This window comes from Oncorhynchus mykiss, chromosome 18, assembly GCF_013265735.2.
Source record: "Oncorhynchus mykiss isolate Arlee chromosome 18, USDA_OmykA_1.1, whole genome shotgun sequence".
NCBI lineage: Eukaryota > Metazoa > Chordata > Actinopteri > Salmoniformes > Salmonidae > Oncorhynchus > Oncorhynchus mykiss.
The window spans coordinates 28,036,081-28,064,045 of record NC_048582.1 but is presented as its reverse complement, the minus strand read 5'-3'; the positions used below and the strand labels follow the sequence as shown (position 1 = coordinate 28,064,045).

At 42.4% G+C, this 27,965-nt stretch overlaps 1 protein-coding gene across 6 annotated transcripts in view; it reads left to right on the top strand.

Annotated features, from left to right (window-relative positions):
* Positions 1 to 27,965, top strand: part of LOC110495955 (ATP-binding cassette sub-family B member 6, mitochondrial) — a 96,816-nt gene that overhangs the window by 28,151 nt on the left and 40,700 nt on the right. For 2 of the 6 annotated variants that reach the window (XM_036952464.1, XM_036952463.1), the window contains exons 10-20: positions 562 to 687; positions 1,314 to 1,390; positions 1,658 to 1,721; positions 2,361 to 2,446; positions 4,622 to 4,679; positions 4,844 to 4,948; positions 5,205 to 5,379; positions 5,752 to 5,864; positions 6,298 to 6,392; positions 6,663 to 6,731; positions 6,998 to 8,910. In XM_036952464.1, the coding sequence (XP_036808359.1) occupies positions 562 to 687; positions 1,314 to 1,390; positions 1,658 to 1,721; positions 2,361 to 2,446; positions 4,622 to 4,679; positions 4,844 to 4,948; positions 5,205 to 5,379; positions 5,752 to 5,864; positions 6,298 to 6,392; positions 6,663 to 6,731; positions 6,998 to 7,157 (1,128 nt within the window). In that variant the 3' untranslated portion in view covers positions 7,158 to 8,910. Of the gene's footprint in view, positions 1 to 561; positions 688 to 1,313; positions 1,391 to 1,657; positions 1,722 to 2,360; positions 2,447 to 4,621; positions 4,680 to 4,843; positions 4,949 to 5,204; positions 5,380 to 5,751; positions 5,865 to 6,297; positions 6,393 to 6,662; positions 6,732 to 6,997; positions 8,911 to 20,503; positions 20,731 to 21,985; positions 22,514 to 27,965 lie in introns of those variants that run through there. The other 4 variants (XM_036952465.1, XM_036952467.1, XM_036952466.1 and 1 more) reach the window with 4 other exon arrangements.

The following is a 27,965-nucleotide window of genomic DNA, read 5'->3' as shown; positions in this document are numbered from 1 at the left end:
CCATGACATCATTTTCTGGAATTTTCCAAGACGTTTAAAGGCACAGTCAACTTAGTGTATGTAAACTTCTGACCCACTGGAATTGTGATACAGTGATATAAGTGAAGTAATCTGTCTGTAAACAATTGTTGGAGAAATTACTTGTGTCATGCACAAAGTAGATGTCCTAACCGACTTGCTAAAACTGTAGTTTGTTAACAAGAAATGTGTGGAGTTGTTGAAAAACAAGTTTTAATGACTACAACCTAAGTGTATGTAAACCTCCGACTTCAACTATACATGTAAACAGGAGTAATAGTGACCAGTAGCAGAATGAATAGATGTATACAACATTTTTTTTGACCACCTCAGAAGCATAGTTAGAGCTTGCCATCATTAATGATGTTCTAGGATTTTAGAACTGCAACCAGCAGACATTTCTTTAGCTTTTGTATCTCTATCCTGTTTCTAGGTCTGTTCAGCAGTGCAAACAGACAGCACAAACCGATCTGGGACCAGACTATAACTCTTTTGATTGTTGCGTTTGTGGCCTTTTTGTCTGTCTGTCCCCTCCCGTCTTAGACCTCAGAGTGGAAGACACAAGCTTCTCTGGCCTTCCTGAACCAGACACAGAACCTGATCATCGGTTCAGGTCTACTGGCCGGGTCACTGCTCTGTGCCTACTTTGTCCAGGAGGGCAAGTTTAAGGTACTGAGCTCGGAGCCGTTACTAGCTTAAAGGGAAAGTTGAGTATTTTACAATTTAATGTTAGATGGTTCCTCAACCTGACAATAGTCTATGAGCCAGGACTATGATCATTTATCCATGTTTGGTTTTAGTAAATATCCGGATGTGTAACCTGACCAGTGCAGCTTGGTTTGCCTCGGTAGTGTGAAAATCCCTATTGACCCACCTCAAGCTCCCTTCACTCATCCACTTTGCTCTACTCTGTGCTATGGCTATGTTGTTTTTTGGCTCTATGTCCTACATTAGATTAGAAAACGTTATTATACTCTATTAAGGAAATTATTTGTAACTTGCTTTGCCGACAAAAGCAATCAATACAAATGCACAACATCACTACTAGGCCGTGCAGCCTTGCTACTTTATGCATATATGTTTTCATGCATGTTTGAACATTTGCTAAAAAACTTACCTTTGACACAGTGTTGTGGTACTACATGTTTTTCTCAGTAATACATGTGGTGTATGAAGTATACATTCAAGTCAGATGCTGTGAACTTTAGCCTGGTTAAACAAAACTGAACGAAGTGAAACAATAGTGAACCAAGTGTTCAGTCTGGTTTAACCAGGCTAATGCACTCTATTTCCAGGTTGGAGACTTTGTCCTCTTTGGCACCTACATCATCCAGCTCTACACCCCTCTCAACTGGTTTGGAACCTACTACAGGTAAGAGGTGTTATGGGCTGGGTTCCAATTCTACTTCTTCCTACCTTCTCTAGTCTCTTTTATGTCTGTCACTTATAGCTAAATGGACTGTATTGGTTTCCACCATATTGCTTCCACATGTCTGACTTGATCAGGAAAGACACAAGCAAATGAAGCTAGACTTTTGACACAGATCTATAGAAGGCATTGTTTATAGCATCATGTATTACAGTACCCATAATGCACAACTGGTTCTCTTAATAATACTTATGTCCTCAACCTCCACAGAATGATCCAGAACTCCTTTATCGACATGGAGAGCATGTTTAAGCTCTTCACAGAGGAAGAGGAGGTAATTTTGAAATTGGTTGTCAATGACCAGCTTTTTGGTGTGTATGGGAGATACTCAATTGGAAAAGTCTGTCCACTCCTCCACCCTCCGTGACCTGGAAAAACGATAAGTGATCGAGAAGTACCAATTCGCAAGTAGGTAATTTTCTCCCATCCTCGATTACCTACTTCGACCGAGGATGCACAATAGTATCCTCGTGGCAGGAAGCATGGAAGTGTTTTAAAATCCCTTCGAATAAGCTTTTGTTTTCTCGGAGGAGAAAAGCATGTTCACATTTAAAAACAATACACTATATACAAAAGGATAAGTCATTTTATCTATACAATGTCGTGCACAACTAGCTAATTTAGTTTTTTATCACTACACATTTATTTTGCTGTAAGCATCATTTGCCTGATGATGCGTCAGTGGAGAAAGTCTAATTTCATGAAAAGCTTATTTGTTTCCACGTTCCTTCTCCTCGCCACCTCTCCTTGATTACCTTCAACCTTTTTCAAACGAGGCGAGGACGGAAGAGAGGAGGGAGGAGGCAAGCAAAACCAATCGAGATTCTCCCTGTGTCAGAATCTAATCTTTGCATTTCATTATGGGAAATACATTTTTTGTAATTTGATGTGCTTTATCTTGATTTCTCTTCAGGTGAAGGACATGGTGAATGCAGGGAACCTTCTCTATAAACTGGGAAAAGTGGAGTTTGAGAATGTGTACTTTAGCTACACTGACGGGTAAGTCCTAAGATTTGTATTTATTTATATTCAGGTCTTGTTTGGACTGATGAAACGTGTTTAGGCTATACACAGAGACTGATTCAGAAACAGTTTGATGAATAATTATAGTTGTGGTAGTTCCAGCGTTCTCCTTTGATCGGCGACATAGGTCTGGGTGCCTTGTAAGGATCTGACGGCGAGTGGGTAATCTCCCTTTACCATCGGTCCTATTAGCCAACGTACAATCATTGGATAATAAAGTAGACAAATTACGAGCACATGTATCCTGTATAAGACCATAAGCAAACAGGAAAATTCTCATCCAGATGCGGCTCTCCTAGTGGCCGGGGACTTTAATGCAGGGAAACTTAAATCTGCTTTACCTCATTTCTACACGCATGTTAAATGTGCAGCCAGAGGGGGGGGGGGGGGGAACTCTAGACCACCTTTACTCCACACACACAGATGCGTACAAAGCTCTCCCTCGCCCTCCATTTGGCAAATTTGACCACAATTCTATCCTCCTGATTCCTGCTTACAAGCAAAAACTAAAGCAGTAAGCACCAGTGACTTGGTCAATAAAAAAGTGGTCAGATGAAGATACAGTACTGTTTTGCTAGCACAGACTGGAATATGTTCCAGGATTCTTCCGATGGCATTGAGGAGTACACTACATCAGTCACTGGCTTCATCAATGACGTCGTCCCCACAGTGACTGTACGCACATACCCCAACCAGAAGCCATGGATTACAGGCAACATCTGCACTGAGCTAAAGGATAGAGCTGCCCTTTTCAAGGAGCGGTACTCTAACCCGGAAGCTTTTATGAAATCACGCTACGTCCTCCGACAAACCATCAAACAGGCAAAGCATCAATACAGGACTAAGATTGAATCGTACTACACTGGCTACGACGCTCGTCGGATGTGGCAGGGCTTGCAAACTATTATAGACTACAAAGGGAAGCACAGCCGCGAGCTGCCCAGTGACACGCGCCTACCAGACGAGCTAAATTACTTCTATGCTTGCTTCGAGGCAAGTAACACTAAAACATGCATGAGAGCATCAGCTGTTCCGGACGACTGTGTGATCACACTCTCCATAGCCAATGTGAGTAAGACCTTTAAACAGGTCAACATTCACAAGGCCGCAGGGCCAAACGGATTACCAGGACGTGTACTCTGAGCATGCGCTGACCAACTGGCAAGTGTCTTCACTGACATTTTCAACCTGTCCCTGTCTGAGTCTGTAATACCAACACGTTTCAAGCAGACCACCATAGTCCGTGTGCCCAAGAACACTAAGGTAACCTGCCTAAATGGACTACAGGTAAAGGAGGACCGAGCACAACTCCATTCTCATCGACAGGGCTGTTGAGAGCTTCAAGTTCCTTGGTGTCCACATCACCAACAAACTATCGTGGTCCAAACACACCAAGACAGTCGTGAAGAGGGCACGACAAAACCTATTCCCCCTCAGGAGACTGAAAAGATTTGGCATGGGTCCTCAGATCTTCAAAAGTTTCTACAGCTGCACCATCGAGGGCATTCTGAATGGTTGCATCACTGCCTGGTATGGCAACTGCTCTGCGTCCGACCACAATGCACTACAGAGGGTAGTGCGTACGGCCCAGTACATCACTGGGGCCAAGCTTCCTGCCATCCAGGACCTCTATACTAGGCAGTGTCAGAGGCAGGCTCTAAAAATTGTCAAAGACTCCGGCCACCCTAGTCATAGACTGTTCTCTCTGCTACCGCACGGCAAACGGTACTGGAGCGCCAAGTCTAGGTCCAAAATGCTTCTTAACAGCCTATCACACGGCTACCCAGACTAGTTGCATTACCCCCCCCCCCCCCCTTTACGCTGCTGCTACTCTCTGTTTATTATCTATGCATAGTCACTTTAACTCTACCTACATGTACATATTACCTCAACTAACTGGTTCCCCTGCACATTGTACCGGAATCCCCTGTATATATCCTCGCTATTGTTATTTTACTGCTGCTGTTTAATTGTTTTTTTTATTTTTTACTTATCTGTTTTTTACTTAAACAGTTATTTTTCTTAAAATTGCGCTGTTGTTTTAGGGCTTGTAAGTAAGCATTTCACAGTAAGGTCTACACCTGTATTATTCGGGCACATGTGACAAGTACAATTTGATTAAATATATATTTTGTGTTTTTGTTTTTTAAGGAAGGAGATCCTTAAGGACGTATCATTCACTGTGCAGCCAGGCCAGACTGTTGCATTGGTAAGATTTGGATTCGAAGCTTCCGAGCATTACCCAGAGGTTACGCACACTTGAGCAGTGTTTTGATTTCTCTCTATCAGTCATGGGATGGTTTGTGTCTGGACCATGTGTAGTACAGATGTTTCTTGCTTCTCAACAGTTTGTGTCTTTGTTGACATCCCTAGGTTGGCCAGTCAGGGTGTGGTAAGAGCACCCTCCTTCGCCTGCTCTTCCGTTTTTATGACGTCCAGGGAGGATGCATCCGCATCGATGGCCAGGACATCTCTAAGGTGAGTAATTTGCCCAGTTGCACAAAAATAGTTCCCAGACAAACTGCCTTGTTAGCAGATGCTGTATATAACATTAGGTTTGTTATATGTTGGTGGTCTTCTGGTTCAGTTAGACAGTATAGTTAATATGATACACCTGGGTCGTGTTCATTAGGCACCAAATTAAGAAAAAACTTATCAGGACGTTTGAAAACGTTTTTCCGTTGCGTGTCCTAATGAGCTTGAGTGTTCTGAGCCTCTTGGTATCTGGGTGCAGGTGAAGCAGGTGTCTCTGCGTGCCCACATCGGCGTGGTGCCCCAGGACACGGTCCTCTTCAACGACAACATCCGCGACAACATCCGCTACGGACGGATCTCTGCCAGCGACCACGAAGTGGAGGAGGCGGCTATCGCCGCAGACATTCATGAGAAGATCCAGACGTTCCCAGAAGGTATGGAAATACCACGGCCTCTTTTGCTGCTTTCCCAGACACCGATTAAGCCTTGTCCTAGACTAAAACACTATTTCAGTGGAGATTCTCTATTGAGTCCAGGACTAGGCTTAATCTGTGCCTGGAAACCAGAACTGTATGTTGCCATTATATTTCTGTCTGTAGTTAACCTGAAGGTGGCTTATGGGTGTCAATATTGTTGTTTTAAGGGTTTGTATTTACTAACCACATTTGCAGAATAATTTTGACTTCTTAATCTCCTCAAACAAGTGGGGAGATTTTGCAGCGTTCACACAGTAGCTGCCAGGTGCATTGTTACTGAATGAGGTGAGTGACGTTTGTGTCTGTGTTTTCTGTCTGTCCCCCTCCCAGGATACGACACCCAGGTGGGCGAGAGGGGTCTGAAGCTGAGCGGGGGGGAGAAGCAGAGGGTGGCTATTGCCCGGACCATCCTCAAGGCCCCTCAGATTATCCTGCTGGATGAGGTAAACTTTCAGGAAGGGCCACCAGGAGGGTCAATGACCATGTTCAAATAGATGCCCCGAGACACTGATCTTGGGTCAGTTTCATTTTTTAAATTGTTTTTTTTTGGCTAAGTTTAGGATTGGGGAGGGAAAGCTGGTCCTAGATCTTTACCTAGGAGAAACGTCACCCCGGAGCGTTCAAATACTTTAAAAACACCCTTCCTCCCTCCTCTACTCCTCTCCTGAGCTTACACAAATTGATAGGTGAACACAATGGCTCTATCACTTAGCTTTCACCAGTCCAGCCATGTCCGATCAAATATTTTTTCAAGAACGAGAGTAGGCAAGGATGCATTCTTAACGTATTTGATGAGGGCCAATGTTTGCCCCCACACCACTGATCCTCCTGTCATATTGTGTTACAGTGGATTAATAAAGTTTTCCCTCTGCACAGGCCACATCTGCTCTAGACACACAGACGGAGCGCAACATTCAGGCATCGCTCACCAAAGTGTGCTCCAATCGGACCACCATCGTCGTGGCTCACAGGTAAGGGATGGGTCTCAGGTGGACAAAAATGCATGTATAGAGGGAACCCATACATTAGGATCAGTGGAGACTGCTGAGGGGAGGATGGCTCATAATAATGGCTGGAACGCAGCGAATGGAATGGCATCATGATGTATTGGATACCATTCCACTCCAGCCATTACCACTAGCCTGTCCTCCTCAATTATGGTACCAACTAATACCCTTCTAATGTTAAGCTTATATGGTTTGGATCTGTCTTTAGTCTGATTGTGAATCGTCTGTCTTCAGGTTGTCGACCATCATCGGTGCCGACCAGATTCTTGTTCTAAGTGACGGTCAGATAGCAGAGCGAGGACGGTGAGGGAATGGTTGAAAGAGTGATTGTTCTGTTTCTGCACACTCCACAAGCCTATTCCAATCAAAATATTGTTTTATGCTCTTCAAGAAACAAACATCTAAAAAATGTATGTAAATGCCAAGAATGGGACTGGCCAATGTTTATGATGCTTCTCACACTATAGTCCTATTCTCAAAACCATATAGTGGGAACATCTTGGCGATGATGTTAATGGTGATTGTGTGTCCCCATTGTAACTACATATTCTCCACTTTCTCCCTCCCAGGCATGATGAGCTGCTGGCTAAGGGAGGGTTGTACTGTGACATGTGGATGAAGCAGCAACATGCCCAGGACTCAGACTCAGCCTCTGACACAGAAGCCAAAGACAGGAAGTCTGAGAAACTACAGCCCCCATCAGTCACTGCAGGCCACAGGAGCCACTGAGGATAGAGTAAGAGGTTCAAGGATATGTAGACATTGTGAGGAGATGGAGGAGGACGAGAGACGCAGTGAGAGGATTAGATACCTCAAAAGGCTGTTTTGTCTGCACTTTTTTCAGGTATCGAGGTTCATTCGTTCATGAGTTTTAAGCAGATATTTATTGGGTATTTAATGTTTGATCATTCAATCAAAATGTTTGTGCCATGAATGCCTCAGGCCAGTTGTTTTTAAGTGTATTCAGGATCGTGTTCATTAGGTTAACAGAAAATGTTTTAAAACGTTTTAAAATCTAAAATTAGTGTTTCTTATTGGACAAGTCCAGGAAGTCCCTCCTTATTGCAGTCTGTTTTGATCCGTTTTCTGCGTAATTAATCTCACTTGCCCTGCCGCAATTTTTTTTAATTGAGTCAACTGCTCGTTAACGTGTCGGAAAAGATACTAGAACGAGTAGCAGAAGCAGGGCGGTAGCTCGCTCCCACACACACTCTTTCTGCAAGTTACGGGCAAGTCTAGGGGCCAAATGTCCCCTCCCCTTCAAAAATGTGAAAGATATGAACACCTGCAAGATCCTAATTTATCCAAATGATCAGTGGCAAAAATCTGTGCACCTCGCTGTTGTCACATCCCACAGTCTGTTGACATACACTACGATACCAGTTCTGTTACACGCGTCTGTCCACGAGAGATTAGTGCCTAATGAACATGACCCAGGACTCCGTATAATTTGTCCTCTTGCTGTCTGAAGTCGGTTGACTGCAGCCGTCCAGAGAAGTGGCAACAAGTCCAAAGTAGACTAATACCTACCCTTAAGCGCAGGTATACGCAGTTTGGCAAAGTGTCTCACAAAACTTTTAATTGTTGACTAATTTTTAGGGGTTGACGAATGTATTAGTTTTATTTACAGCATCTAAAGATTTTTACTATACCCACTTTAAGCTTATTTCTTTTAGCTATTATACAAGCAATAGACTTACATTATACTTTATAGACTAATGAAATGATTCAGACCGAATTGAATGTTTAAACAAAGAAATCTGTTGCACTCTAAAAAAAATATATATATAAGTACAAAGGTATGTGTACGAGAACTTCAATTTTAAATTTTAATTTGGTTATTAGTAAAAACAGATATATAGTCTTGTGTTTGGTCTGTTTCACATCCAAGCTGCATCAATTTTACCCCAATCAGACTTGGGTCTAGGTGTTGACTGATGCATGCCAAATTATTCTGTAACTTTTATTTGTCACCAATGGTGATCAATAAGAACTACTGGCAGTATATATTTAAGAAAACAGAATCGGTAGAATTGACTAAATCCACAGCGGAAAAGCAAACCTTTCTCTATGAATGAACTCAGAATCTGCAAGCCTGTCTGTGCTGCTACCCGTTTTGAGTAAAGAACTACTGTCAGTGTATCTTTATTTTAATGGAAGAAATATGTCTGTATTTGAATTTGTTAATATCTATGCCTTGCATTCCCAAGGCAGTGTGGAGTTTGTCAATATCTGTTGATAATTATCATACTCCATTTACAGTACGTATTGTCAAATTCTGTTTAATTTATTTTTAAAAAGGACCATAAGGGAAGATCTAGCCATTTAGCTGAACTTGAGTTATTTGAGAGAGAATGTGGACTTTACACTACCGTTCAAATGTTTGGGGTCACTTAGAAATGTCCTTGTTTTTGAAAGAAAAGCTCATGTTTTTGTCCATTTAAATAACATCAAATTGATCAGAAATCAAATTGATCAGAAATACAGTTAATGTTGTAAATGACTATTGTCGCTGGAAACGGCAGAGTTTTTTTTAATGGAATATCTACATAGGCATACAGAGGCCCATTATCAGCAACCATCACTCCTGTGTTCCAATGGCACATTGTGCTAGCTAATCAAAGTTTATCATTTTAAAAGGCTAATTGATCATTAGAAAACCATTTTGCAATTATGTCAGCACAGCTGAAAACTGTTGTTCTGATTAAAGAAGCAAAAACTGGCTTTCTTTAGACTAGTTGAGTATCTGGAGCAACAGCATTTGTGTGTTCGATTACAGGCTCAAAATGGCCAGAAACAAATAATTTTCTTCTGAAACTTCTCAGTCTATTCTTGTTCTGAGAAATGAAGGCTATTCCATGCGAGAAATTGCCAAGAAACTGAAGATCTCGTACAACACTGTGTACTACTCCCTTCACAGAACAGCGAAAACTGGCTCTAACTAGTTATTTGACTTCTGAAGGTAATTGGTTACACCAGATCTTATTTAGGGTCTTCATAGCAAAGGGGGTGAATGCATATGCATGCACCACTTTTCTGTAATTTTAAGACATTTGCTTTCACTTCACCAATTTGGACTATTTTGTGTATGTCCATTACATGAAATAGAAATAAAAATACATTTAAATTACAGGTTGTAATGCAACAAAATAGGAAAAATGCCATGGGGGATGAATACTTCTGCAAGGCACTGTACAGCGCTGTGTACTACTCCCTTCACAGAACAGTGCAAACTGACTCTAAACAGAGTAGAAACAGGAGTGGGAGGCCCCGGTGCACAACTGAGCAAGAGGACAAGTACATTAGAGTGTCTAGTTTGAGAAACAGATGCCTCACAAGTCCTCAACTGGCAGCTTCATTAAATTGTACCCGAAAAACACCAGTCTCAACTTCAACAGTGAAGAGGCGAATCCGGAATGCTGAACTTCTTGGCAACGTGTCATTGGAACACAGGAGTGATGGTTGCTGATAATGGGCCTCTGTACGCCTATGTAGATATTCCACAAAGAATCTACCGTTTCCAGCGACAATAGTCATTTACAACATTAACAATGTCTACACTGTATTTCTGATCAAGTTGATGTAATTTTAATGGACAAAAAAAGTGTATTTCTTTCAAAAACAAGGACATTTCTATGTGACCCCAAACTTTTGAATGGTAGTGTTTATCTACGTGAAGTCCTTAGGGTTACGGGTTTGGGGTTGAATCAGAATTGGAAACTGCATTAATCAAGGGGAAGTGAAAACTGACATACTTAACATCCATATAGTGCACAGCGGACTTTACATCATGAAAAGCTGTCCGACTGGGAAATAATTAGATGAATCACAATGCATTTGAGCATTTGTGACTGCAGAAGTAATACCAAAGAGTGGTTCTGCTAGCAAATCACTTCTCTACCACTACAGCAGTCAATAATTTGTAGGTGTACAATGTGCACAAACTGTTGCAGTCAAATTACTTACACGAATGCACCATGAGTTTGAAATGTTCTGTGCCAATGAGTGACATTGACACCACAGGAGGTTGGTGGCACCCTAACTGGGGAGAACGGGCTTGTGGTAATGGCTGGAGCAGAATCAGTGGAATGGTTCAAATACATCACTATTGGTTTCCATGTGTTTGATGCCGCTGCATTTGCACTGTTCCAGCTATTCTTTTTGAGCAGGCTTCCCCTCAGCAGCCTCCACTGATTGACACAGAGAAAAATGTGTTTGTTTTGTCTTATATGTTAATAAAGGGTATAATTAAAGGTGAATTGTGACGAAGTGGGCTCTGTTTTTACTAATTTACCATATTGCTAGCTTTATATTATTAGACAACATTTTGTAGCCATACAGTAACTTGCATAACTGTTCCCAAGACTGTTCCTTCCCTGACTTCATCTTAGCTGTTGATTGGTTTCTAAGCGGGCTTGGCAAGCCATTACAACGGGTGTAACTGCTGTGCTAGCTAGTGCCGTTTTATAGATATTCAGCTAGAGTTTTCTCATCTAGTATTTGGCTAATTTTGAATAGACCGCATGGATTTCAACTAATTGTTTAGTGAATGAACATTTCCATTTTCTGACTTGGAGACCTGAAAGGAGCTGTGTAGCGACGCTCCCCGTCCAACCTGACAGAGCTTGAGAGGATCTGCAGAGAAGAATGGGAGAAACTCCCCAAATTTAGACCATTTTTCCATACAGAATCTTTCCAGATCCTTGATATCATTTGTCTGTGCTTATGGAATGCCCTCTTCAATTCAAACCACAGCTTTTCGATATGGTTCAAGTCGGGAGACTGAGAGCCATTGCACTCTTTAGATTTTGTGGTCAATTAACCATTTCTTTGTGGATTTTGATGTGTGCTTGGGGTTATTGTCTTGCTGGAAGATCCACTTGCAGCCAAGTTTCAGCCTCCTAGCAGAGGCAACCAGGTTTTGGCTAAACTGTCCAGGTACTTAGTAAAGTTACTAGCTACAGTGGGGCAAAAAAGTATTTAGTCAGCCACCAATTGTACAAGTTCTCCCACTTAAAAAGATGAGAGAAGCCTGTAATTTTCATCATAGGTACACTTCAACTATGACAGACAAAATGAGAAAAAAAATCCAGAAAATCACATTGTAGGATTTTTTATGAATTTATTTGCAAATTATGGTGGAAAATAAGTATTTGGTCACCTACAAACAAGCAAGATTTCTGGCTCTCACAGACCTGTAACTTCTTCTTGAAGAGGCTCCTCTGTCCTCCACTCGTTACCTTTATTAATGGCACCTGATTGAACTTGTCTTCAGTATAAAAGACACCTGTCCACAACCTCAAACTGTCACACTCCAAACTCCACTATGGCCAAGACCAAAGAGCTGTCAAAGGACACCAGAAACAAAATTGTAGACCTGCACCAGGCTGGGAAGAATGAATCTGCAATAGGTAAGCAGCTTGGTTTGAAGAAATCAACTGTGGGAGCAATTATTAGGAAATGGAAGACATACAAGACCACTGATAATCTCCCTCGATCTGGGGCTTCACGCAAGATCTCACCCCGTGGGGTCAAAATGATCACAAGAACGGTGAGCAAAAATCCCAGAACCACACGGGGGGACCTAGTGAATGACCTGCTGGGACCAAAGTAACAAAGCCTACCATCAGTAACACACTATGCCGCCAGGGACAAAAAATGATGTCAACATTGTGAACAGAGTGCCCATGGTGGCTGTGGGGTTATGGTATGGGCAGGCATAAGCTACGGACAATGAACACAATTGCATTTTATAAATGGTATTTTTTTGTTATTTTTTGTTGTATATATGTTATATAACCCTTTTTTCTCCCCAATTGTTGATCTTGTCTCATCTCTGCAACTCTAGCGACTCATAGCACGGACTCATAGCGGACTCATAGCTTGGGCCGACCCAGATTGCCAATTGAACTGTGTTTCCGCCAACACATTGGTGCTGCTGGTTTCCCGGTTAAGCTGCCACGAGTCGCTAGAGTGCGATGAGCCAAGTAAAGCCCCAACCGGCCAAACACCCTTAACTCGGACGACGCTGGGCCAATTGTGCGCTGTGCTATGGGACTCCCGGCCTCGGCCGGTTGTGGCACAGCCCGGAAATGAACCCGGCTCTGTAGTACAAGGCAATGCAGAGCCTTAAACCGCTGCGCCACTCGGGAGGCCCCTATCGAATGCACAAAAATACCGTGACAAGATCCTGAGGCGCATCGTGAGGCCCATTTTTTTAAGGTATCTGTAACCAACAGATGCATATCTGTATTCCCAGTCATGTGAAATCCATAGATTAGAGCCTAATGAATGTATTTAAATTTACTTATTTCCTCATATGAACTGTAATTCAGTAAAAGCAATTAAATTGTTTAGTTTATATTTTTGGCCAGTTTAAACAGTATCTGTCAAAAGTTTGGACACACCTACTCATTCCAGGGTTTTTGGAAAAAAAGTGTTAAACAAATCAAAATATATTTTTGATTTTTGATTCTTCAAAGTAGCCACCCTTTTCCTTGACAGCTTTTGACACTCTTGGCATTCTCTCAACCGGCTTCACCTGGAATGCTTTTCCAACTATCTTGAAGGAGTTCCCACATATGCTGAGCACTTGTTGGCTGCATTTCCTTCACTTTGCGGTTCAACTCATCCCAAACCATGTCAATTGGGTTGAGGTCAGGTGATTGTGGAGGCCAGGTCTCTTGATGCAGTACTCCATCACTCTCCTTCTTGGTCAAATAGCCCTTACACAGCCTGGAGAGGTTGAAAAACAAATTAAAGTCCCACTAAGCACAAACCAGATGGGATGGTGTATCGCTGCAGAATGCTATGGTAGCCATGCTGGTTAAGTATGCCTTGAATTCTAAATACATCACAGACAGTGTCACCAGCAAAGCACCCCCACACCATCACACCTCCTCCTCCATGCTTCACGGCGGGAACCACACATGCGGAGATCATCCGTTCACCTACTCTGCGTCTCACAAAGACAGCGCTTAGAACCAAAAATCAAACATTTCGACTCATCATACCAAAGGACCGATTTCCACCGGTCTAATGTCCATTGCTCATGTTTCTTGGCCTAACCAAATCTCTTCTTATTATTGGTGTCCTTTAGTAGTGGTTTCTTTGCAGCAATTCAACCATGAAGGCCTGATTCACGTAGTCTCCTCTGAACAGTTGATGTTGAGCTATGTGAAGCATTTATTTGAGCTGCAATTTCTGAGGCTGGTAACTCTAATGAACTTGTCCTCTGCAGCAGAGGTAACTCTGGTGTCACACCTTGATCTGTTTCACCTCTCTTTGTGATTGTCTCCACCCCCCTCCTGGTGTCGCTCATCTGCCCCATTATCCCCTGTGTATTTATACCTGTGTTCTCTGTTTGTCTGTTGCCATTTTGTTTTATTTTGTCAAGCCTACCAGTGTTTTCCCTCTGCGACCTCTCTCTTGACTGTTCCTGTTTCCTAGTTTCCCATTATGCCTGCCTGCCATCCTGTACCTTTGACCCACCTTTCTGTATTACTGACCTTTGCCTGCCCTGAGCCTGCCTGCCGTCCTGTACCTTTGCCCCACCTATCTGGATTAACGACCTCTGCCTGCCCTGGACCTGCTTTTTGCTTGCACCTGTTCAATTAATAAATTGATGTTGCTTTGACGTTGTCTGCATCTGGGTCTTACCTGAAACGTAATATCTGGGTATTCCTTTCCTTTGGCGGTCCTCATGAGAGCCAGTTTCATCATAGCACTTAATGGTTTTTGAAACTGCACTTGAAGAAACTTTAAAGGTTATTGAAGTTTTCTGCATTGACTGACCTTCATGTCTCAAAGTAATGATGGACTGTCGTTTCTCTTTGCTTATTTGAGCTGTTCTTGCCATTATATGGACTTGGTTTTTTTACCAAATAGGGCTATCTTCTGTATACCACCCCTACATTGTCACAGCACAACTGATTGGCACAAATGCATTAAGAAGGAACGAAATTCCACAAATGACCTTTTAACAAGTTACACCTGTTAATTCAAATGCATTCCAGGTGACTACCTCATGAAGCTGGTTGAGAGAGTGCCAAGATTGTGCAAAGCTGTCATCAAGGCAAAGGGTGGCTACTTTGAAGAATCACACTTTTTTGGTTACTAGATGATTACAAATGTTTTATTTCATAGTTTTAATGTCTTCACTATTAGTCGATGTAGAAAATAGTACAAAATAAAGAAAATTCCTGAATGAGTAGATGTGTCCAAACTTTTGACTGGTACTGTATATAATATATGTAGGCCTATAAAGTGCATTCGGAAAGTATTCAGACCTCTTGACTTTTTCCACATTTTGTTACGTTAAAGCCTTATTCTAAAATGGATTAAATTGTTATTTTTTCTCATCAATATACATACAATATCCCATAATGACAAAGCAAAAACAGGTTTTTAGAAATGTTTGCAAATGTATGAAAAACAAAAACAGAAATACGCTATTTACATAAGTATTCAGACACTTTGCTATGAGACTCGAAATTGAGCTCCGGTGTATCCTGTTTCCATTGATCATCCTTGAGAGTCCACCTGTGGTAAATTCAATTGATTGGACATGATTTTGAAAGGCACAAGTTCCCAAAGTTGACAGTGCATGTTAGAGCAAAAAAATTGCCATGTGTTGTCCATATGGCTCCGAGACAGGATGGGCCGAGGCACAGATCTGGGGAAGGTTACCAAAACATTTCTGCAGCATTGAAGGTCCCCAAGAACACAGTGGACTCCATCATTCTTAAATGTTAGAAGTTTGTAACCACCAATGTATGGGGTATTTTGTGTAGATTGATGGATAAATTAATAAATTTAATTCATTTTAGAATAAGGTTGTGACGTAACAAAATGTGTAAAAAGTCAAGGGGTCTGAATACTTTCCGAATGCACTGTATACATCATTTTCATAGCAGGACACTGTAAAGTTCATTATCCATCTGAAGAAGGTTTGAATCCTAAGCAACCTGCCTACACTGTCACGCCCTGATCTGTTTCACGTGTCCTTGTGCTTGTCTCCACCCCCTTTGCAGGTGTCGCCCATCTTCCCCATTATTCCTTGTGTATTTATACCTGTCGTTTGCCTGTCCCTGTGGTTACAATAAACGTTGTTACTTCACACTTGGGTCTTACCTTGATTCCTAATATACACATTGTTTGAAGTACAGTAGACCAACATACCCACTGTAGTAGTTCAAAGCTTTGTGCATGTAAACCTTGGTAGAGCATGGGTAGAGTAGGCATTGTGGCGCTCAACCTTTTCTAGTAAGTGACCATTGGACTTAAAAAAATGCCTGATTGATTACATGTATAATTTATCGCTCTCACGTGCGTACTTCTGTCCATTAACAACCAATGATGTGCTACATTTTTTAAGCATTTCTAACAATCTTTTTCAGCCGAATCGCAAAATTCTCAAATCAGACCAAAGCACTTCGGTTGCGCAGCAACAGCGCCAGCACCTAGCTAGCTAACACCAGTGTTTGGTTTTCACAAGACATAATGGGTCACATCTCATCCAAAAAGTTGACTCAAGTTTGCAAAAAAGCACCTGGAAGCACCTGGATGATCATCAAGAGTCTTGGAAGAATGTTCTATGGACAGATGAGTCAAACGTATAACTTTCTGGACGACATGGATCCCATTATGCCTGGCGAAAACCAAACACAGCATTTCACAGTAAGAACCTTATACCAACGGGTCAAGAACGGGGGCAGTATTGTGATAGTTTGGGGATGCTTTGCTGCCTCCTGGACGACTTGCCTTAATAGAGGGAACCATTCATTCTGCTCTCTATCAGAGAATTCTACAGGAGAATGTCTGTGAGCTGAATCTGAAGCGCAGCTGGGTCATGCAGCAAGACAATGATCCAAAACACAAAGTCTATATGAAAATAGCTGAAAGCAACAAATTTGAAGTTTTGGAACGGCCTAGTAAAAGTCCAGACCCAATCCCAATTGAGATGTTGTGGCAGGACTTGAAAATAACCTAAAAAATTAAAAACCCACAAATATCGCTGAGTTAAAGCATTTCTTTATGGAAGAGTTGGCCAAAATTCCTCCACAGTATTGTGAGAGACTGATCAACAACTACAGGAAGTGTTTGATTGGAGTCATTGCAGCTAAAGGTTGCACAACCAGTTATTAAGTGCAAGGAGGCAATTACTTTTTCATGCAAGGTTATTGGGTGTTGCATAACTTTGTTTATGCAATAAATGAAGTATGTATGTAATGTTGTTATTTGTTAATTCAGCTTCCCTATATCTAATACTAGGTTGTGGTTGAAGATCTGATAACATGCAGTATAGAAGATATGCAGAAGTGGAGAAAATTTGAAAGTGGGTAAATACTTATTCACAGCAGTGTAACTAGTACTCACATCTGTATTCATAAAAAGGCTTTGGAAGGCTGGTCACAACACCATCCCAGACACCCTAGACCCACTCCAATTTGCAGACCGATATCAACCCAGAGCATATATTTCTCTACCACATCACCAAATTGCTGCCGCAAGCTCTGGACCATTACACCGGATCATCGCAGCTAGCTAGCTGCAACCGAGTGGCTATTGTGGGCTAATGCATCTTGTCCAGAAGCAAACACCAGTTAGCCTTGAGCTAGCCTCAAGCTAGGCCCATCTCCCGGCCAGCCGACGGAGTATACCAGCAAATTCTTGGGCTACAATACCTCTTTTGCCAATTGGTCTGGACCCTTTATTGTCGTCATGGAGCCCCGCCGATCCATCAGGACTGGTCTGCCGACGTAATCGTCTGATATGGTTTTAACATCTGCTAGCCCCGGCCCGCCATCTTTCTGAACACTGTGTCTCCCGCTCGCCTAGCGTGGTAGCGACTAACGAACGGCTCCCTGACTCACCTATTGCTGCTCACTGGACCCTATGATCACTCAGCTACACAGCTGATGCCTGCTGGACTATTCATTAACACTGTACCTCATTTTGTTTATCTGTCGGCCCCAGCCTCGAACTCAGGTCCTGTGTGTACCTAACTGACCCTCTCTGCCCATTCATCACCATTTACCGTTGTTGTCTTAGCTCTCCCGACCAATCACCTGTGATTGTTTTATGCCTCTCTAATGTCAATATGCCTTGTCTACTGCTGTTTCATTTAGTTCTTATTATTTTATTTCCCTGTAGAGCCCGCAGTCATGCTTTGGATAGCTCTTTTGTCCCAACCCCCACGCATGTCGAGACCTCACCTGGCTTAACTGGTGCCTCCAGAGATGCAACCTCTGTCATTGTCACTCAATGCTTAGGTTTACCTCCACTGTACTCACATCCTACCATACCCTTGTGTGTACATTATGCCCTGAATCTATTCTGTCACTCCCAGAAATCTGCTCCTTTTAACCTCTGTTCCCAACGCACAAGACGACCAGTTCTCATAGCCGTACTCTTATCCTACTCCTCCTCTGTTCCTCTGGTGATATAGAGGTTAACCCAGGCCCTGTAGCCCCCAGTACTACACCTATTCCCCAGGCACTCTCATTTGTTGACTTCTGTAACCGTAAAAGCCTTGGTTTCATTCATGTTAACATCAGAAGCCTCCTCCCGAAGTTTGTTTCATTCACTGCTTTAGCACACGCCGCAAAACCTGATGTCCTAGCCTTGTCTGAATCCTGGCTTAGGAAGGCCACCAAAAATTCAGAAATTCCCATCCCCAACTGCAACATTTTCCGTCAAGATAGAACTGCCAAAGGAGGTGGAGTTAGCCTGCAGAGTTCTGTCTTACTATCCAGGTCTGTGCCCTACTCAATCAATTGAATGCAGTCTATCACAGTGCCAACCATTTTGTCACCGAAGCCCCATATACTACCCACCACTGCGACCTGTATGCTCTCGTTGGCTGGCCCTCACTAAATATTTGTCGCCAAACCAACTGGCTCCAGGTAATCTATAAGTCTTTGCTAGGTAAAGCCCCATCTTATTTCAGCTCACTGGTCACCATAGCAACACCCACCCGTAGCACGTGCTCCAGCAGGTATATTTCACTGGTCATCCCCAATGCCAACACTTCCTTTGGCCACCTTTCCTTCCAGTTCTCTGCTGCCAATGACTGGATCAAATTGCAAAAATCTCTGAAGCTGGAGTCTTATACCTCCCTCTCTAACTATAAGCACTGCACATCACATCACTCCAGTGTTAATGATACATTGTAATTATTTCGCCACTATGGCCTATTTATTGCCTTTACCTCCCTAATCTTACTACATTTGCACACACTGTATGTAGATTATTCTATTCAGTTATTGACTGTACATTTGTTTATCCCATGTGTAACTCTGTGTTGTTTTTGTCGCACTGCTTTGCTTTATCTTGGCCAGGCCGCAGTTGTAAATGAGAACTTGTTCTCACCTGGCCTACCTAGTTAAATAAAGGTGAAATAAAAAAATAAAATAAATACCTCTCCAGCAGATCCACAAATCTCTATTGCACTCCACACTCCCCTCTCCCACCTGGACAAAAGGGACACCTATGTGAGACTAATGTTCATTGACTACAGCTCAGCATTCAATAACACAGTGCCCTCCAAGCTCATCACTAAGGTAAGCACCCTGGGACTGAACACCTCCTCCTGCAACTAGATCCTGGACTTCCTGATGGGTCTCCCCCAGGTGGTGAGGGTAGGCAACAACACATCTGCCATGCTGAACCTCAACACTGGTGCCCCTCAGGCCTGTACGCCTTGTTCACCCATGACTGCGGGGCCAAGTTCAACTCCAACACCATCATTAAGAGTGCTGATGACACAACGGCGGTAGGCCTGATCACTGATGACAATGAGACCGCTTAAATGGAGGAGGTCACAGACCTGGCAGTGTAGTGCCGGGACAACAGCTTCCCCCTCAACATCAGCAATACAAAGGAGCTGACCGTGGACTACAGGACACGGAGGACCGAGGACGCCCCATTCACATCGAACGGGCTGTAGTGGAGCGGGTTGAGAGCTTCAAGTTCCTCAGTGTCCACATCACTATCAAGGTCCATACACACCAAATCAGTCGTGAAGAGGGCACTACGACGCCTCTTCTCCCACAGGAGGCTGAAAGGATTTGGCATGGGCTCTCAGATCCTCAAAAGGCTATACAGTTGCACCATTGAGAGCATCTTGAATGGCTGCATCACCGCTTGGTATGGCAACTGCTTGGCATCCGACAGCAAGGTGCTACAGAGGGTAATGCGCACGGCCCAGGACATCCCTGGGGCCGAGCTCCCTTCCATCCAGGTCCTCTGTACCAGGCGGTTTATGAGGAAGGACCTAAAAATGTGCTAATTCTCCAGACACCCAAGTCATAGACTGTTCTTTCTGCTACCGCACGGCAAGCAGTACCGATGCACCAAGTCTAGAACCAACAAGACCCTGAACAGCTTCTACCCCCAAGGCATTAGGCTGCTAGATAGTTAGTTAAATAGTTAACCAAATAGCCACCCGTATCATCTGCATTGACCCTTTTCTGCATTGACCCCATTGACCCTTTTTGTCTCATTACATATGCGGCTGCTACTGTTCCTTATCCGTCTGGTTGACTAATGACTTCATTCCTAGTTATACATGCAGATCTTTCTCAATTAACTCATATCAACTCTGTACTGGTACCCTGTGTATATAGCCAAGTTATCGCTACTCATTGTTTATTTATTATTCGTTTTACTATTACGTTTTATAACTTTTCAATTATTTCTCTATTTTCCTTCTTTCTGCATTGTTGGGAGGGACCGTAAGTAAACATTTCACAGTTTTTCTGCACCTGTTGTTTACAAGGCATGTGACAAATACAGTTTGATTTGTAATGCATTGAAATTTCTACTCCTCATTTTGATAGGACTTGCAGGAATGATCAAATGTTTTTTCTTATCCATCTTAATCTTCAGTAGCTAAATTGTTGGTATGCTGACTGTATACTGTCAGCCTTTTCTTCTCTGTAAACTATGATGAGACCCAGCGTTCAGATGGCATTTTGATGTGAGGTATGATGTCTTTGTATATGCCGTCATCTACTGGTCATATATGAGATTGCGTAACATTATATTTGAACATGCTTGTTATCCAGGGGGCTCTAGGACCCGGTTCAGGCAGTGTTTTGTAGGAAAGTGTCGATTGTCGAGTGATGGAATACTTTGCTCCTGTATGCCGCGAGAAGAATAAGGACAATTTACAAGTGGATACAACAAAATGACCATTATTGTTATTTTTTACTTTTAATATCTCTTCGCGTAAAACGGGTTATTTGTTTGGAGCTTCAATTCACTAAATCGCTTTCCAGCACCAGCTTGTCTTGAGAAGGTGAGTGTTGTTATAACAGCAACAGATCTAAGCTAGCTAATTTAGCTAGCTAGCTATCTTGATAGGTTGACTGACTGAAAAACCCACAAATGGTAGCTGGAGAAAAATTACTACTGCAAATCTGACGCTCTGTCGTCACAGTCACATTGTTTAATGTGACTGTTTAATTTGTCTGTCAAAGAAATGGACACCAAGAAAAACAGAAAAACAGGCTAAACAATACCACAGGGGAATATGCGTCTTGATTCCTATGATGATATCTGTCGTGCTCAAGAAAGGATTCCATAAGAGCCACATAACGTTTTTGTAAAACATAATCTGAAGCATTTGTTTAAAGTTCTATATCACATGACAACAAAAACAATGGAGTAATAGGGTTTAATCGTTTTTTTGGGGGGGTTATGATAATAAAGTGCAGTTGTTCTTTCATTAAGTCATGTACATCCAAATTAATAATTGTATTACTTGAAATTACAATGTGCACAGTGACCTCTCTCTGAACTGGAGCTTGTGAGGGCTTGTTCCAACATGCCAAGCTACTCCATGGTACATGTGTCGGCATACCACTGTGACCTAATTCTAGTGTGATATTTTGAATGATTATCAGTTGATGAAATGTGTTTTGGGTGTCTTAAGTGCCTTGACTGAATCAGAATTGGTCCACCGCCCACCCCAGATGACACTGTGGGGTGTGGATTCACCTGACTGGCTGGGATGCTGTTAGGAGCCATGATGGAAGCACTAACCATATCGTAAAGTTCACAGCCCGATATAGCAGGGCTGTCATGGATCTCCTAGGCATATTGAAGTCTGTTGAATGATTATAGACTAGGAAGAGATGCTTGCTGTTTTGCACTTCATAGTACAACACACACACCTCAAGGAGATTCAATCTGCTCTTGACCCTGATACATTAAGTAGGGTATAGCAAAATAATGAACAGGTGTTCATTGTGTTGACTAACTTAACTTTTAATCGCTGCGTGGAGAGTTATGAATGGAAGAAGTTAGACTAGTTGAATGTCATCATGAATAGGATAAAAATACGGTCCGGTGCAAATACTGCAGAGAATGTATTTTTGAAAACTAATTTCATGCAGTCTACTGTATGATTTCCTTTGCCTGTCCTGCCTTTTTAAAATCTCTTAACATACATGCGGACCAGGTTTCTGATCTTGAGCCCTATGTGTAGGCTTAATGTGGTAGTAATATATCTGTTATAGTGAATACTCTCTTTCCCCTCCCCGTCTCCCCAGCTCCCAGCCACCATGGTGGTAGTGCAAAGCTACTGTGAGGCCAGCGCTTCCATCTCCAAAGCCTGGCTGGAGGGCGGCATCTCGCCCTGCTTCTACTTCACCCTGGTGCCCACCGTCCTGCTTACCCTCTCCTCCTTCTTCGGCGCCTTCCACTGCGTCTGCTACCGCCGCTACGGCACCGAGATGGAGCCCAAGTTCGTGCCGCGCTCGCGCCTCTATGGCCTCCAACTGTCAGTCACCCTGCTCCTCCTGTTGCAGTTCCTAGGGGGGCTGGTGTGGAGGGCAGCCGGAGGAGGGGAGCTCCCCGGCTATGTGGTGCTGTACGGCTGCCTGTCCATGCTGGGCTGGGTCTGGGCAGTGGCCCTGCTAAGGCTGGAGAGGAGGAGGGTGCTGGTGAGGGACCGGACGCGGGGCCACAGCACGGTGCTGCTGCTCTTCTGGGCTGTGGCATTTTCAGCGGAGAACCTGGCCTTCGTCTCCTGGGCCAGCCCCTACTGGTGGTGGGGCCTGGAGAACACACAGAAGCAGGTGAGAGAAGAGGAGGGGTATGTTCAGGAGGGTGTAACATTATAGAATGTCCTCAATCTACAAATTACTCAGAGAGGCACGTCTGTTATACATTATGCACTGGAGTCTGTTTTAGGAGAGTGTAGCATTACAGGACTTTCAGAAATAAATATATTGTTGTATAACATACATGTTTAACTGTCAGGTTAAGATCTTTTCATTGCCTTTCTATCTGCAACGTTACAAACATTTCACCCATTTGGAATGAACCCCACAGCTCAACCGTCAGTGAGGATAAACTGCCATCCCACTCCATAGTTTCGCTGAGGTTGTTCAAATGTTGACATATAATGTTGCTTGATATAAGTATTAAACTTAGTTTCAACACTCCATTACACAAGTGTAGTAGTGGGCTTTCTAAAAAATTAAGTTAGTCTGCTCATAGGGTGTGATATCCATGTAAATGGGACACATAGGCTAGATGTAATATGGTTATTTTCAAGTACCTACTTAATAACCTCTAAATCCCTTATTCACCATGAGTGTTGTGGTTGTAGTTATTTTTTTAAAGTCTATTTCAAAGCAGTTTCTCACAAGTAGACTGCTAAAATAGGAACTGATTTTCCAACCATGACACAACAGTGGAAGGAAGGGGAGCCATGATCATTATTCAGCTATGAGTAACTCTAGAAGTGCTGAGTCACTGCCCCATCTTGCCCTTCCACATCCCTCTCCCTCTGGACACTCCCCCAAATAAATACACAGTTGTAGTCGGAAGTTTACATACACCTTAGCCAAATACATTTAAACTCAGTTTTTCACAATTCCTGACATTTAATCCTAGTAAAAATTCCCTGTCTTAGGTCAGCTAGGATCACCACTTTATTTTAAGAATGTGAAATGTCAGAATAATAGTAGAGAGAATGATTAATTTCAGCTTTTATTTATTTCATCACATTCCCAGTGGGTCAGAAGTTTACATACACTCAATTAGTATTTGGTAGCAAATAGTTTAACTTGGGTCAAATAGTTTAACTTGTGTCAAACGTGTCGGGTAGCCTTCCACAAGCTTCCCACAATAAGTTGGGTGAATTTTGGCCCATTCCTCCTGACAGAGCTGGTGTAACTGAGTCAGGTTGGTAGGCCTCCTTGTTCGCACACTCTTTCAGTTCTGCCCACAACGTTTCTATAGGATTGAGGTCAGGGCTTTGTGATGGCCACTCCAACACCTTGACTTTGTTGTCCTTAAGCCATTTTGCCACAACTTTGAAAGTATGCATGGGGTCCTTGTCCATTTGAAAGACCCATTTGTGACCAAGCTTTAACTTTCTGACTGATGTCTTGAGATGTTGCTTCAATATATCCACATAATTTCCCCCCCTCATGATGCCATCTATTTTGTGAAGTGCACCAGTCCCTCCTTCAGCAAAGCACCCCCACAACATGATGCTGCCACCCCTGTTCTTCACAGTTGGGATGATGTTCTTCGGCTTGCAAGCCTCTCCCTTTTTCCTCCAAACATAACGATGGTCATTATGGCCAAACAGTTCTATTTTTGTTTCATCAGACCAGAGGACATTTCTCCAAAAAGTATGATCTTTGTCCCCATGTGCAGTTGCAAACCATAGTCTGGCTTTTTTATGGCGGTTTTGGAGCAGTGGCTTCTTCCTTACTGGGCGGCCTTTCAGGTTATGTCGATATCGGACTCGTTTTACTGTGGATATTGATACTTTTGTACCTGTTTCCTCCAGCATCTTCACAAGGTCCTTTGCTGTTGTACTGGGATTGATTTTCACGCATCTCTTCCTGAGCGGTATGACGGCTGCCTGGTCCCATGGTGTTTATACTTGCGTGCTATTGTTTGTACAGATGAACGTGGTACCTTCAGGCGTTTGGAAATTGCTCCCAAGGATGAACCAGACTTGTGGGGGTCCACAATTTTTTTTCTGAGGTCTTGGCTGATTTCTTTTGATTTTCCCATGACAAGCAAAGAGGCACTGAGTTTGAAGGCAAGCCTTGAAATACATCCACAGGTACACCTCCAATTGATTCTCAAACGATGTCAATTAGCCTATCAGAAGCTTCTAAAGCCATGACATCATTTTCTGGAATTTTCCAAGACGTTTAAAGGCACAGTCAACTTAGTGTATGTGAACTTCTGACACACTGGAATTGTGATACAGTGAATTATAAGTGAAATAATCTGTCTGTAAACAATTGTTGGAAAAATTACTGTCATGCAAAGTAGATGTCCTAACCGACCTGCCAAATAGTTTGTTAACAAGAAATTTGTGGAGTGGTTGAAAAACAAGTTTTAATGACTACAACCTAAGTGTATGTAAACTTCCGACTTCAACTGTATATATATATACAGTGCCTTGCGAAAGTATTCGGCCCCCTTGAACTTTGCGACCTTTTGCCACATTTCAGGGTTCAAACATAAAGATATAAAACTGTATTTTTTTTGTGAAGAATCAACAACAAGTGGGACACAATCATGAAGTGGAACGACATTTATTGGATATTTCAAACTTTTTTAACAAATCAAAAACTGAAAAATTGGGCGTGCAAAATTATTCAGCCCCCTTAAGTTAATACTTTGTAGCGCCACTTTTTGCTGCGATTACAGCTGTAAGTCGCTTGGGGTATGTCTCTATCAGTTTTGCACATCGAGAGACTGAATTTTTTTCCCATTCCTCCTTGCAAAACAGCTCGAGCTCAGTGAGATTGGATGGAGAGCATTTGTGAACAGCAGTTTTCAGTTCTTTCCACAGATTCTCGATTGGATTCAGGTCTGGACTTTGACTTGGCCATTCTAACACCTGGATATGTTTATTTTTGAACCATTCCATTGTAGATTTTGCTTTATGTTTTGGATCATTGTCTTGTTGGAAGACAAATCTCCGTCCCAGTCTCAGGTCTTTTGCAGACTCCATCAGGTTTTCTTCCAGAATGGTCCTGTATTTGGCTCCATCCATCTTCCCATCAATTTTAACCATCTTCCCTGTCCCTGCTGAAGAAAAGCAGGCCCAAACCATGAAGTTCAATTTTGGTTTCATCTGACCAGAGCACCTTCTTCCACATGTTTGGTGTGTCTCCCAGGTGGCTTGTGGCAAACTTTAAACAACACTTTTTATGGATATCTTTAAGAAAGGGCTTTCTACTTGCCACTCTTCCATAAAGGCCAGATTTGTGCAATATACGACTGATTGTTGTCCTATGGACAGAGTCTCCCACCTCAGCTGTAGATCTCTGCAGTTCATCCAGAGTGATCATGGGCCTCCTGGCTGCATCTCTGATCAGTCTTCTCCTTGTATGAGCTGAAAGTTTAGAGGGACGGCCAGGTCTTGGTAGATTTGCAGTGGTCTGATACTCCTTCCATTTCAATATTATCGCTTGCACAGTGCTCCTTGGGATGTTTAAAGCTTGGGAAATCTTTTTGTATCCAAATCCGGCTTTAAACTTCTTCACAACAGTATCTCGGACCTGCCTGGTGTGTTCCTTGTTCTTCATGATGCTCTGTGCGCTTTTAACGGACCTCTGAGACTATCACAGTGCAGGTGCATTTATACGGAGACTTGATTACACACAGGTGGATTGTATTTATCATCATTAGTCATTTAGGTCAACATTGGATCATTCAGAGATCCTCACTGAACTTCTGGAGAGAGTTTGCTGCACTGAAAGTAAAGGGGCTGAATAATTTTGCACGCCCAATTTTTCAGTCTTTGATTTGTTAAAAAAGTTTGAAATATCCAATAAATGTCGTTCCACTTCATGATTGTGTCCCACTTGTTGTTGATTCTTCACAAATATATATATCTTTATGTTTGAAGCCTGAAATGTGGCAAAAGGTCGCAAAGTTCAAGGGGGCCGAATACTTTCGCAAGGCACTGTATGTGTATAGATGTAGTGTGTATACTGTAAATAGATGTCCTAGCCTACCTCTTTCTGGTAATACATTCAATGCAGTATTAGCCCTGTATTTAGTTACTTAATGATGGGTTTTGCGTAAAAAGCTTCTAACTTATACTCTTTTGCGCGATACGCACTCACCTGTGCGCCACTGGCCTCTCGCGTTAAACAACTCTCTTTAGCTTTTGGAGTCCCATGCAAGGACAAGCTAGACTAGAATAGCTTGATGGACATTGTAGAACTCACAGGTCATTTTAAAGAAGAGCGAACGTGCGATGGCGGTAGGCTATAGCAGTCATTTATTCAGACCCATAGCCATTTAATCTTCGTGAAGAGAATTGAAAGCCTTCTGCATCTAATTCTAGTCCTATATTATTTAAGGATGTCATTAGAATGATGAAGATAAAGGACAACTGTTGAATGCGAGGAAGGAATGACGCAACAAGAGGAGATGAGGTAGGCTAATAACATTAGGGGAAGTATTATGAAAGGTATATATGCGTCAGCCTACTAATTATACAAATAGGCCCTAATTTATATTTCAAAGTTCAAATCAAATTCACTAGCTTATAGGCTACTTGTAACTTTGAGGTCGCATGTGCTGCACCAGAATTGCATGTTATCTCCCTGCTTAATCATGGCTTGAACGATGTGTGTATTTTCAGTCCATAAATTACAGTACAGTAATACAGTTCGCACTCAAAGATTAGCATAGTGGAGCTTGTTTAATTTATTTACTGAAGAGAGCATATAACTAGCTACATCTATGGGCTTTTATGTGTTTCTGTCATGAGTAATGTGCATTAACCTATATCATATACAGCATGTATTGGATAACGGCACAATCATTTGGGCTTTTTTTCTGGGCTTGGGATCATTAACCTCTACAGGATCGGTGTCCGTTTCTCAAACTAGACACTCTAATGTACTTGTCCTCTTGCTCAGTTGTGCACAGGGGCCTCTCACTCGTCTTTCTATTCTGGTTAGAGACAGTGTGCGCTGTTTTGTGAAGGGAGTAGTACACAGCGTTGTACGAGATCTTCAGTTTATTGACCATTTCTCGCATGGAATAGCCTTCATTTCTCAGAACAAGAATAGACTGATGAGTTTCAGAAGAAAGGTATTTGTTTCTGGCCATTTTGATCCTGTAATCCAACACCCAAATGCTGATGCTCCAGGTACTCAACTAGTCTAAAGAAGTCCAGTTTTATTGCTTCTTTAATCAGAACAACAGTTTTCAGCTGTGCTAAAATAATTGAAAAATGATTTTTTAAGGATCAATTAGCCTTTTAAAATTATAAACTTGGATTAGATAATATTAACGTGCTGTTGGAAGACAGGAGTGATGGTTGCTGATAATGGGCCTCTTTACGCTTATATAGATATTCTATAAAAAATAATCTGCTGTTTGCAGCTACAATAGTCATTTATAACATTAACAATGTATTTCTGTATTTCTGATAAATGTTATGTTATTTTAATGGACAAAATTGTGCTTTTCTTTCAAAAACAAGGACATTTCTAAGTGACCCCAAACTTTTGAACGATGGTGTAGTTT